Here is a 13,235-nt window from a genome sequence, read left to right on the forward strand (position 1 = left end):
TTGTCATCCTTCCCCTGTCTGTTGCCAAGCACTCTGATTCTGACCTGAAGCATCATGGAAGATTGTTGGTGGGGACCCAGGATTGGTTCATTAAGATGGGCTTATCCTGCACCCATCACTGGGGCCCATTTGGTTTTAAAAGAGGGCTGAGCCCCTCACTGATCAGATCATCTGAAGACTTTGCAAGGAGTAAGGAGGAGGACTCATTTGGACCCGAGTCTACCTTACATCTTCCGCCAGTGAAGGAAGGCCAGGAGTTCCAAGAGGGAAGCAAAATCCCTCCCCTTAACATCTCCAAGGGAACACATGGAGATACCGACTCAGAGGACCTGTCCAGCAGCTCTAGAACGGGTACGCAGCCAGCACAACTGACAGCACGCTTCATAGGTGGGAAGTGCCATAGAGTCTCTGGATAAAGGACAAGGCCGTTGCCTGCTAACACCCTCCTGAGCTTTGGGCCATCAGCCTTGAAAGGACACAAGCCTTGCGAAGAAGCTACGAGGAGTGCCACTCAAGCACATCCAGTGGCCATCTTTTCAAGGACAATTTCGAGACAGTCGAGTCCTCAAACAGCACCAGGCTGCACCGCTGACAGTTGTCATGCTGCAGTTACCAGAGCTGTCCGATATGCCTCAACCAGCATTCCAGATCTGCCAACCAGCACAGAGACAACAAGTCTTGGCCCTCAGGCACTGCAAAGGACAGCCTGCAGACGTCCGTCCAGCCTCACTTGCTGAACTGCCTGCCGCCTGGTACCCGCAGCTGTCTCCCACCACCAACTCTGTCTCACAGGATGTGAAGCGGCCTGGAACCACCTCGACGTTGTCGAGCACCAAGAACCTCTTCAGCACCAGGTACATTGCGGTTCTGCCCCCCATGGTCCTTCTCTGAAGGCCCCTAGAGACAGTTACAACCCTTTGCCCCTTTGGCATTGAAATCAAATAACCCTGAAAGTAAGACTGATTGCTTTACCAACTACCCTCCTGTCAGTATCCAGAGAGCATCCCTTTCCTTTGTGAAACTGTCTATCCTCTGTGTTCCTTCACAGTGTGGGTTGTAATTGTAGTGTGCTAGAACTGTTAGTTGTGGTAATAATAATAAAGTAGATATTTTTATACAACCTTGACTAGATAGTCCCTTTTATCATTGGGTAATAATTGTATTTTCGCTGCGTTACAACTAATCAACAATCCACAACCTTGCAGAGATAAGTCTGCCATTCCGTCCACTTTACCAAAATTGGACAACTCACTTGTATTCCAATCTGTTCAGATTCCTTCTGGTGTACTAGAGGTGTGGGGTTTATTGATGGTTTAGAAACCAATATTCATCCCTGGACCACCGAGGCCCCGGAAGTTGATTTGTCACAGTATAATTAGGAGTAATTAAGATTACAGGTAAGTAATCAGAGCATTCACCATAAACTCTGACACACACACACCGTCACCCATATATTTACACGTGCATCCTTTCACCATACACTCACACCCAGGCAGCCATACATCATGCACTCACTCTCTCATTCACACATATCACATTATATACATGTACATATGTACATGCACGCACACACATACACACAAAATACATGTTCTTATCTTTCAATCCATTGATCCAAGACAGGGATTGAGACCTCCAGCTCCATGCAGCAGGCACGATTGTTCCTGTGATGGAGCTGGAGGCTCCATGTCACGTGTGCAGGGGAGCCCTGTGATGTCAAAAATAGTTTCTTTTTAAAGTCCCTATATCTTCATAAAGAAATTATTTCCATTACTGTAATGGAAATAATTTCTTTATGAAGGCTTAAGGACTTACAAAATAAACTATTTATTTTCGAAGTCATAGGACTCTCTCCCCTCACCCCGTGACATGGAGCCCTCCAACCAGGAAGCTTCCATGTCATTGGGTTGGGCGGCGCCTATGAATTAAAAAAAGAAATAGTTTCTTTTTGAAGTCCTTCTGCCTTCATAAAGCAATTATTTCCATTACATCAATGGAAATAATTTCTTTATGAAGCCAGAGTGACTTCAAAAAGAAACTATTTTTTAAGCCTGAGATTAAAAAAGGGTCCTGGAGGGGCCCCCTCCAGGACATATTGCAGCGAGGCCTCCCGCACCAAGGAGGCTGCAGGGGCCTCCACTACCCCACGGTGCAGAGCTTTTGCACAAGAAGCGGGTGCCTCTGGTGGCCAGCGGCATGATGGGGTTGCTCCCAGGTCACGCAGTGGAATTCCCCAGTAGCCACCACCTCAGTAGAGTCCATAGTGATTTTCCATGCAGTAGTGGGCCCTGTAGGGCGGGGATTGCTGCCCTCTTTTTTTCGCAGCAGAGGGGCGCCTCATGATGTTGTTTCCCCATATGAATGGAACATTTGTGGGGCAGGAACAATCTCCTCTGTGCATCAGGTGGGGCAGTTTTTACACGTCTACTCCAGTTTAACATGTGCAAATGGTTTGAACCACGGGTATTTGGAGGGGACTCGGAAGCAATGGGGGTTGGCCTGAGGCAACGGAGGCGCACCACTTCAACCCACATTGACACAGACATTAAACTACAATTTTCACACTGTGCAACCATCCAATAGCCATTCAAAGCAGCACTAAACCATACACCATTTTGACCAAAGTCAGGGATCAAAATTGCCCGGAGTTGGGAGTTATTTAGCTCCTGGAGCCAGGTTTGCTTGAAACGAACAGTGACCAGGCGCTACCTTCGTCTCCCCATGTCACCTGGTGCCATAGAAACATACCTATGTGAGACTAACTCTCTGGGTGTTTGTGATTCTGTCTAAATGAGCATTAGGACACATCTAAAAGACATTTAAAGCATGAGGGTTCATATATAATGGACACAAGCGTTATGTAGTTTGCCACTCATGTGGAATTTAAGATTTGCAACTTGCTATGTACTTGCTCCTCATTCCATGGAGGTAGCTCCCGCTTACTGGGAGATGCCAATGTCTCAGGAGCCACGTTTACCTTCTGCTCAGCAGATGCTATGTTTGATCGCTGCAATGCATCTGTGGTGACAAAGGCCTGTGGATACCCATTTGAATACTTGTGTTGCCTTCTTGTCCCCAGAGCATGATAAGCATAGCAGTCCACGGCAGACATTTACAGTCAGCACTGTATTCTCACACTTTGCATGATGAAAACAATAGGAAGAAGAACATTCCTGCATTGTGTGTTTAATCTGTGGCGGTGTCTCAGTAGCTTGAGTGCGGATAAAGAAAATCAGACCCTGCAATCTCACCATGCAACACTCTCACGCATCACCACTTTTCTTAATAACTAGATGCTTTCAGGACCAACTACCCTGTTCTCCACCTGCTCCACCACTAACCATCCCACACTCTGTTCTAGGGCCTAAAGCGCCAAGAGGAAGGCAAATGGCGGAAGCCATGCTACGTAATACCCAATAACATTATTTTCCCCATTGCAATTGTTGTTCACTTCAATGCGGCTCTTAGTGGATCCCGGCACCTTCGCGTTTCCTGCACACAGAGGTGTGAGCGGCAGTTTGGCAATAGAGTGCTGCCAAAGCATACACTGGGGACACTTTTCTAAGAAGGTTCACGCCTTCGGAAATAACATTACATGCTCTTCCATGGAGGGGTATTTGCCAGTGTGATGGACCCCGCATTTTGCATTTTCGTGGCACGCGTGGATGCGGTTTCAGCCAGCCAATGAGCATTGGGGCTGGCATCTGCACCACACTCGCATATCCACAATTCCACAGCAACTTGTGTGCAAGTGACCTGCACTGGGAATCATTTGGGCATCTCTGGAGATGCATTCTAACCAGTACAGTAATAATCCATTTATTTGTACCCCCTCCCCTGCCCCCCTCCCCCCTAGCCCCAGAGCGCTGTTAAAAGGAACTACTTGCCTAATTCGGTTCAACTGGATGTGCACAGTAAGGCCTGGCCAGGCAATTCAGCTCCTCACTCGTGGAAGGAAAGCTTGACGTTTCTAGCAGGATACATTCCCTCGCTCCACATGTGGGCATTCAGGTCCTGCATATGAATAGCGCAGTGCACCACCGTAGCAAGTGGCCGAAGCAGAGTAGTGGATGTCAAATTATTTGGGAAGGATGCAGCTACACTTGTTTAAACCTTGTTACCCTGCACAAACATTCTAGCAACAGGCATGTTGATGTCTTCATACATGGTGCTACTTTCTGAGCCATTACCACAGCGTGGCCAGTGCTGAAGTGGACCTGGCCTGAACACTTGACCACGATTGATCTTAGCAGTCGCTATATGCTGTACAGAGTGTTATATCATGTAGGTCACTAATAATGGATTAAAATGGCTGACATAAAACAGTTATTTGGGTTCTTACGTCTTCAGCGATGATGTAAGATAGCTGTTGCCCTGACCAAATGTGTGTGTGTTATCAAGGCAGAGGCCTGTCCAGGGAGTGGCCTGCGGTGGCACGGGCTACGACTGGAATCTGATTGGCCACCCCAGGTGCCACCCCATTATCCTAAGCTATAATCATTATTTGTGTGTGTGCTCGTACATGCCACTTTATCAAGGGCCCCTTCTCCGGTTCTGTGTCCAAACTATATAACACAGCACCTGGGCATAGTTGGTTGGTTATTTATAAACAATCCTATGGAGGTTTCAAAGATTCAGCTTGACATTTAAAATATTCTGTTTTTCATTGTTGAGGTTCCCGTTTAATGAGCAGTGGCTCGGATACAATAATCCACTGACAACGCAGACCAATTATAAGAAAAACTGGAGCGTAATATGAGCTCTGATGGACTTCCGTTGACAGAAGAATGGGAGGCACCCAATTAAGAACTGGTTCAACTGCTGGACACTGCTAGACATTAACATGAGACATAGTATGCCATGCTCAACACTGGCTTCATACATCCTCATTGATGAGAGCTGAATTAAGTCATACAGCTCAATGAGTTGGCTTTGTATTGATCAAATAGAAGAACCACTCATTTTCTAATGAAAAGTGGCGTCAAAGTGAATTCCCCACAATTCTCGTATCCTTGGAGGATAAACTCCCCCCTCCCCAACTCTGGTGGCCATGGAATCGATGGACAGACATTCGTCCTTCATACCACAGGTCGGCGGTCTCTTTCCGCCACTGCGCGCTGTGCGAGATGAACGTGCCAGCAGGCGATCCAGCTTACCTTCTGAGCGATGTGATTGACCCAGGGCGAGGAGCAGTTGCTAAAGTCGGGCCCCTGAGGATCCCATATTCCATCTGGCGCTATGCACAGGTAGGTTGCCACCCCTAAAAAAAAAAAATGAGAAAAGTCAGACTGTACTCCATGTTGGGCAATTACCGTATGAGACATGGCGAACATTAACAGTGCGCTGCCGTACATTCACACAACATCACATAGCAAGATTAATAGTTTCAATCATGAGTACAGAGGATTTAAGTCTTTTCAAAAGTGCAACATAACCCTTCCTGCCTAGAGGTACGGCATACCTGTCCCTACTTTCTGGGAAGTTGGCTGCTCATATTTAAAAAAAAAAGTATCCATCAGTGTGACTTGCCCTGATCTGAGGGAATGAATATGGATGGGAATCTGGAGGAATCTGAAAGTCTGAAAAGCATGTTTCGAACACAGTTCTGCCATCACATCACAAATTCCAAGAGTGTTCGCATCCCTGCCGGGGTGAATGGCAGATTTTAAAATGTAGACGGGCGAGTGGTGAGTCTCAAGGTATTCTGGACGAGATCTGATTAGTTACAGAATAAAACGGTTTGATTGACACCTTCTAAAACCAATTTGGCTCACAGAAGCCTGGAGGGCGGCCATTACAAAATGGTGGTCAGTCATCATACTTCATTTTGGAAGAATGATTGGGAGGGTGTGATGACATGACTACTGCAGAGGTGAGTTATGCCTAAGCCCTCTACTCAGCCCCACATGACTCCTAAACCAACGGTTTCCAACCATAAAGGTAAAAAACAGGCATAGAATGTGAGGTATAGCTCCTAAACTTCTTTTGGGAGCGCTGGCCCACGGCACGCTATACTCTTCAGAATGGGTTTGAGCAGATAGAGTTTCAACACAAACCTCAATAGTGCAGTGGTACCAAAATAAATGACTTTCCAAACAAGGTTCTATAAAAACCAAAATAATCAATGCACATGACTAATTAAAAATACTAACGAGCCACCCCTGTGGAGGAAATACAGAGAATGCAGACTTTGAGCATGAAGGGCAGTCTTGAATAATAGACAGGCATCCTCACACAGAAGAGTTCAACAGCAATGTCAATGTTCAAGGATGTGTCTTTAAAAGGGAAAGAAGCAGGCCTAAAAAGTCACTAATGTCCTTCAAAGCAGACGGGAAAGGGCCTCCTAAAATATCTTATGTTCTTGGTTTTAAGCACTCAGCAGCGTTGAGTCAGGCTTTTCCTCATCGAACCAGGAGTCGGGGTGCTTTCAGCGCTATGCCAGTATTGAGCCAGAAAGCAGTGGTGCGGAATCCGACGATGAATGCCGTTTGGCAGCGGTGATTTCTTGCAGGTCGAAGATGTTGGGGACGCGAGGCGATGTCAGGTCAGCAGCTACGGAAGACTCGGCAGCCTCGGGTGTGGAGAAGCAGAGACTGGCCTTCGGTGTCAAACAATCTTGGCCTGCTTAACACAGCAATAAGGCTCTGTGTTGGCAATGGCTTGGAACGCGAAGAAGCTGTTGACCAGGTGGAGATGTCGAGGTGGGGAGTCTAGAAGACTCGGCAGGTTAATGGTTCAGAGACAGAGGAGCTTCATTGTCAACAAGACTCGGAGATGCAGAGGTGGTTTAGCGTTGAGGTTGGGGAGGACTCTGATGGTTCATGTGCAGGAGCTTGGATGGTGTTTTTGGTGCCCAAACCAGCCTTGAGGCAGCTTGTAGATACAAGGAGAGCCAGGAGTTGCTTTCTTGATTTTGTGGTTGCTAGGAGACCAACTGTACTTCCCAGTCAGGAAGTTTTGTGGAGGAAACCTGCAGGGATCTGCCATCGCCAGTGAGCAGTTTCTTGAGTGTCACTGCAATGCCCTTGTCCACAGCTATGTCCCCCCCAAATGTTTCCTTGATACGGGTAGGGAGCAAAGCGTTCTCATCCTTGGAGCCTTTAGTATTCACCTCTGTGACAGAGAGGACTTTGGAATAGGCTATACTCCCACATGAGATCCAGTGAACCCTTCTTCTGGAATTCCAACAATGAATCACTATGGAAAGGGTCTCCTTCCCTTATAAATTCAAAGTGTTACAGGGTCCACCCCAAGTCTATTTTCAATGTTACTTACAGGCTGCTCTAACACGTGTCCTTTGCCTTCTGACATACCAAGGGTACTATGTCTGCAGGAAGCAGGGAGGAGTAGACATTTTAGGGAGCCCTTCCAGAATGCAATATGGTGGAACCCCCTCTACTGAGGTACCTTTTCCTCTGGGCTACCATCATTCCAACACCTTCATATGCCTGCTGAGTTCAGAGGACATCATTTATGAACACTGTGGTGTGAGAGTGGCTCTGTTTTGTCAGAACCAACCTTGGAGGTCTGATTCGAAGGGAACCTCCAGGGAGGGAAAAGTATTAGCCTTCCTCATGGGGATCAAAAGATCAGCTTCCTGAGCATTGCCGGGCATGGCTGTTGTGGAGACACCCAGACCAGCTGCAGGACTTCTCATACTATCATGGGTAGTATAGCTCATTGGCAACACGCTCATCTTGGAAGCAAGACGACACAGAGCAACACAGGTTCGAATCCCGGGTCCGCGCTTAGAAACCTCTTTGGTATTAAGCACGTTATAAAAATATATATAATTATACACATGAACTCTGTCATAAATGAAGCACTGCTCACCAAGCTGACAATAATATGATATCAAAATCCTGTGGCTGTTTGTGTTACCTCAGGAGCCACCCTGCCATAATCAATCATAGCTTACAGTTAAAGTTTAAGGTCTTACCAAGCTGACTAGTGTACTCTATTATGTTTTGAATCAGAAGGCCAGATGATTAAAAAGTCACGTCTTTCTATTAGAACTTAGTGTTCCAGCAGCTGTCATGAATGCACATGTGACCTTTGAAGCTGCCGTGCTGCCACTGCATGGCTGGTGCTGGGGTTGTCAGATGACTGTCTCAGCAAATGCAATTAAGTGCACTATCATTCTGGCATACAGCATTATGAAATGGGGTTCTGATTAGCAGACTTACCTTTCAAAAACAGACCTATCCACAGTATTTTCCATTTTCCTAATAAAATTCAAACATGTTCAGGTTTTCCCAACTTAAGCAGACGGCATTCTATCACAGAGGGTCAATGTGGTTTCCTATACTAAAATACAAAAGTGTGTGTACAATTTAGGTTTTGCAATGGTAAAGACTAAAGGGGGGGGGACAGAAATAAAAATAAAAAACTTGCACTAGCAGCATAAAAACAGCAAATTTGGTGCATTCAAGACACAGGGCCCCATCGTGATTTCTATTGGAAGCGACCGCCAGACTCCATTACTGACACACTAAGGGGATGAGTGGCAGTAAGGCGGTGTCAATCACTCCACGGGGATTCTTTCTACTGCAAATGGTAATTCCAATGCTGTAAACCTGATGATTGCTGGAGGTAAAGTGGGGGGAGGTGGGGGATTTACCTCTAGATGCAATCCTCCACTTCACCTGCAAAGTCAGAATTCGGCAGAATGGTACAACTGGCAGCAATTCAATTAGCGTCAAAAAGAATGTCAGTGATGTAATTACGGCCAAAAATGTTCTGCACCGCCAAACTTGTAATGAGGCCTACTGAAAGCAAAAAATGCCAAATTCAAAATGATATCATATATGATATTTTATTTATATCGCGCTCATACACAATTATTTCCGTGCACGAGAGTGTTTCAAAATGCTGTTACCCAAGGCTGACCTGACAATGACCTTGCTGCAGACTCAGTCTCTCGTGTTACTTCTTTCTGGGGGACTCCTTCATGAAGGTTTCTACACGCATTTAGGAACACGCGTCTAGCACGCAAAGGATAGTGTGGCTGCAAACGCCTCCTCATTCCCAAAGAGCTGAACCCCACAGTCAGCTCTGTGCATAGCACTTCCCAATCAAACCCTTTGCCTCCACCACACTGAAACAACCTAAACTGACTGAAAAGTGTACAAGCATTGCACGGTCACTCAAGTTTTAGGAGTGAACCCCTGCTTGATGAAGTCTTGCCAGTCCGAGTGACCAGAGAGAGTGAGACACAGACTGCTTGGATGATTGGTTGTAGGTTTCGAGTAAACAGTACATCTAGGCTCTGGGCCACCAAGCTCAAACGGGTCTTCAGCATACAGGGCATACAGGGCATACAGGGCATACAGGGCATACACATGGCCACATCTACAGATCAGTGGCTGCAGTAAAAGGACTATGAAACTGTGAGATAGTATTACATTTACTCAGATTGTGACACTAGCCAACATTGTGCTTCCGTGAAACACTGTGGCTACGGTCAAACAGGACTGATTGTGCACAGGGGCCTAGCAAATTCCATTAAATAATGGAGGAGAGATGTGTCCTACCACATGTCACCAATACATGTAGTATTGACACGGGTAGTATAGTTCAGGGGCAACGCGTTTGTCTTGGAAGCAAGACGACGCAGAGCAGTACAGGTTAGAATCCCGGGTCCGTGCTCTTCGGTATTAAGCGCGTTATAAAAAACCAATAATAATAATAATATGCTCAGGGCTCAAATTGCGATTGGATGGGGTCCACCCACTTTTGTCGGAGGGCGGGTGCCGCCAACCCTTGGTGTTTTTGAGTTCATTAGTAAAAACGAGTTATTTTCGGCCATTTATTTGAATTGAAAATTTAGTTTGGGTTCACAAAAAGCGACGATGCAAATTCCCAGACACCTCCTCACAAGACCACATCAAAGCAAAGTCATTCCATGGGTAAAATGTGTGGCATTGAGAGTCTGCTCCAAGAGAATATTTTGGTACAGACTCTTGAGCTGAAAAGGTGCTCATCTTTTATGCGTTGCCCACAAGGCTACTAGAGAACCTCCAATCTATGGCAATTGTTCGTGTGTTGATGATTTACTGGAAGGCAAGTGCTCGTTCTTCCTGTGCACGTTGGCCCTGTAGGCAAGAGCAGGTGAAGGAAATGTGCATAGTTCACTGTAGGAGATGTTCATTTCCGAGGATTTCACTCCTGTTCTAGAAGTTACTGCATCCGCTCTTCATTAGGCCTTGCAGCCTTCCTATGCTAAGCTGTTATAAACACCAAATCAGTCAGGAAATAAGTAAGCCGAGGTCCCATTCCATCTGATTCGATCAGCCAACATAAAAATAGGCAGAGGCTCCAGCATGCCTCACGGGGGCCGATCACAAATAACATTGACTTGCTTGATGGCAGTATTGTGATTGAAGCCTGCAACCCTCCCAATGTTTTGCAATACAACTCCCATGATCCCTCAGCATTGACTAGTCTGGTTAGGGCTTATGCGAGTTGTAGTCCAAAGATTATGGAGAGTTAAAAGGTTGCAGATTCCTGATCCAGGAAGTCTAAGACACAATCTTTTTTTTGTTGCTTTTTTTTGTTTACTGCCAATAGCTAAAATCATAGTGTGCCAGAGTTCAGAAGCACAAGAAAGTGTAGAAGGGATGCGAGTTTCAGGTTTACAGAACTGTTCAGAAACTTCTATATGTATTTGTTTAAATAAAGAAGCTATGTCTAATTGTTTAGCATTTATACCTCGAATTATATAAACTTGTCCTTCGTCTAAATCATCCCTTACTCCGCCTATCACGCAACACACAGCATGCTTGCTCCAACCAATGTTTCATTTCTGGTTGCAGGTTGTTAGCAGGGCAAGCAATCTGCTCAAGTTAGCAGGCAAACAAGAAATGCTTGAAGGCATTCTGTGGCAGTTCTAGGGGAAATGACAGAGGAAATTGTGTGACAAGTTAGAAATAAAACCGTGTCGGATGGGTCAACTGAAAGGGGAGGGATCTTTGGATTAGGAACAGAAAAGAATGACATCCACAATTGTGGAATGTGACAAGTGTAAGGAGGAAATAACAGTGCAATGCATTGCACTCCGTTTGCAGAGCACTGTTTGCCCTCGATGGGATGTCACAATCTCAGCTATTTACCACAGCCAATGTGACTGAGGAAAGATAGCTACCGTGATAGTACCACAATGTGCCAATAGCCTTGTAGGCTGACGGGTAGGACGGGCGACTAGCACTTTGGATAATTGCCCTTCCGAACAAATGGCTCTGGGCTTTCCCTAATGCCATAACTTGGGGTGGGCCATTTTGTTCGCTTAATGACCTCAACCTCAGTCTACAATGCTTACATTTTTCCCAGCAAGTGCCCAGCTGACTTTATTTACAATCACAAAAGACTGGCATAACCTCCCTGTAAAGAAAAACCAAATCCCTCTGGTCATGTGTGCCCTATAAACAGAGTCTTAACCTATATTCTGTACTGAACAGCCTTTTAATGCTGCAGGCAGCGTGGCATTGGCACAGAACCATAGCAGCATTTCAGCATAATGATGAACGGGCACCATCGCAACCCGTAAGCATCAGGTGGCACGGTCCGCCACTGTTGTGTCAGGTGTGTTAGAAGCGGGCAATGCCAGCTGTTGCCAACAAGCTCAAAGGCAGAGGGGCAGTGTTGAAACTTGAAAGATGCTCATTATGACGAATCGGGAAGAGGCTCCTCCCCACCGAGTGACTCACCTCTAGGCACAATGGATGGAATGCTTTATAGCTGATGCACACACATTCACTTACAATCGGCCACATGCTTAGTAGGCACAAGGGGTAGCCATTCAATACACCGAAAACCTTTCAGAGTGGTATATTGCACCAAAAACCATAATACGGAAAAATACTGAAAATATTAAATATATATACAGGCTAGTAGGGTAAGGGGTTAAAATGGGTGGGGTTGGGGTGGCGTTGCAAGGATAAACAATCAGGGGGATTGAAGGGGGCCACCCAAATTAAACAATATTTTAAAATATGTGTTTTTCTGTATTTTGGTCACGATGAAATGTACCACTCTGAATTTCCCGTCGGTAAAAACACATATAACCGGGGCACACACCTAATAAAGTCGGAATTATCAATATTCGATAAAAGAAGGGGGTGGGGCATTCATTGAGTTCATTTCCAGCTTACCTCGGGTGGAAATGAACTCATTTCCTACTCCTAAAACACCTGCGCACTCGCTGCTCGCCATTGGCGGATTCTTCCCTTCTAACTGTTCTGCGGTTGTTGTCTTAACACCTAGACCTGATTCAGCCCCTACATGTGCGCTATATATGTTTCGATGGAAAAATCAAAGACATGGAACCGGTTGAGTGGAGCCCAGCGCCCCATCCACTCAGACGCTTCACAGAAGTTGATTTCCATAGGGTTTGGCATTGCATAGGATCCAAACCAACACACGTACCTTTGTTTTGAATGCGTTTCTTCTCATAAACAGCCTTTTCAGAGGACAGAGGTACGGGGACGTTTTGGAAAATGTGGGAGAGGCAGGAAGTCACAGGTGACCAAGTTTACTTAGGTACACTCTTGAACCATAGCCGACTGAAATGCTTGTTGGTTGGTTGGTAGCATAATTCATTATAATTATGTCCCCCCCCTTACAATTAAGCCACATCTTTGCTTTTTTCAGCTGATGTCGCCTGGCATCTTTGGTGGCAGAGAACAGCACATTATTTACAAGTAGGCACCAAACTGTTCCATTTCCTGTCACGTCAATCAACCAGCAGCCACAGATGGACACCAATTAACTTTGCAGGTCATTCCAACTGGCTTACCAAGTGTGCCCACGGGACACGGCTGCTTCGCCATCTGTCCGCGCCGGGTCTTGGACCACATGATCTCTCGCACCTCGTCCGCTTCGCAGCTCTCTGCCCCGATGGCTGGCAGCTGGGAGGAAGCGGGCGCCGGGCCTGTGGCCACTTCTTCGGGTACAAATACTGCTGGGGAGGGAGTGCTGGTGCCCTTGTTCCTTTTCACAGGCACGGAGGCGGTCGTGGTTGTGGTGGTGGTCCTGCCCACGTTGGTATTAGTGATTCGATGCGTGGAACTGGTTGTGGTGCTGCCGATGGAGTTGGGTCCAGATATGGAGATTTCTAAAATAGGGAAGACAGAAGAACAATATCCTTAACCCTGTTTCCTAGGTGAAATAAATAACTGGTTCATGCAATAACTGTCCCGGCAGGATAGCTCAGCGGTAACGTGCTCGCCTTGGAAACA

General features: G+C 46.3%; 1 protein-coding gene across 11 annotated transcripts in view; it reads right to left on the minus strand.

Annotated features, from left to right (window-relative positions):
* The window catches only part of ADGRL3 (adhesion G protein-coupled receptor L3), a 1,472,013-nt gene that overhangs the window by 278,853 nt on the left and 1,179,925 nt on the right, over positions 1-13,235 (minus strand). For all 11 annotated transcript variants that reach the window (XM_069626103.1, XM_069626104.1, XM_069626102.1 and 8 more), the window contains 2 exons: positions 12,794-13,111; positions 5,157-5,260 (listed from right to left, as the gene is read on the minus strand). In XM_069626103.1, the coding sequence (XP_069482204.1) occupies positions 5,157-5,260; positions 12,794-13,111 (422 nt within the window). The remainder of the gene's footprint in view (positions 1-5,156; positions 5,261-12,793; positions 13,112-13,235) is intronic.

This window comes from Ambystoma mexicanum, chromosome 6p (genome assembly GCF_040938575.1).
Source record: "Ambystoma mexicanum isolate Mex_15411 chromosome 6p, UKY_AmexF1_1, whole genome shotgun sequence".
NCBI classification, from domain to species: domain Eukaryota; kingdom Metazoa; phylum Chordata; class Amphibia; order Caudata; family Ambystomatidae; genus Ambystoma; species Ambystoma mexicanum.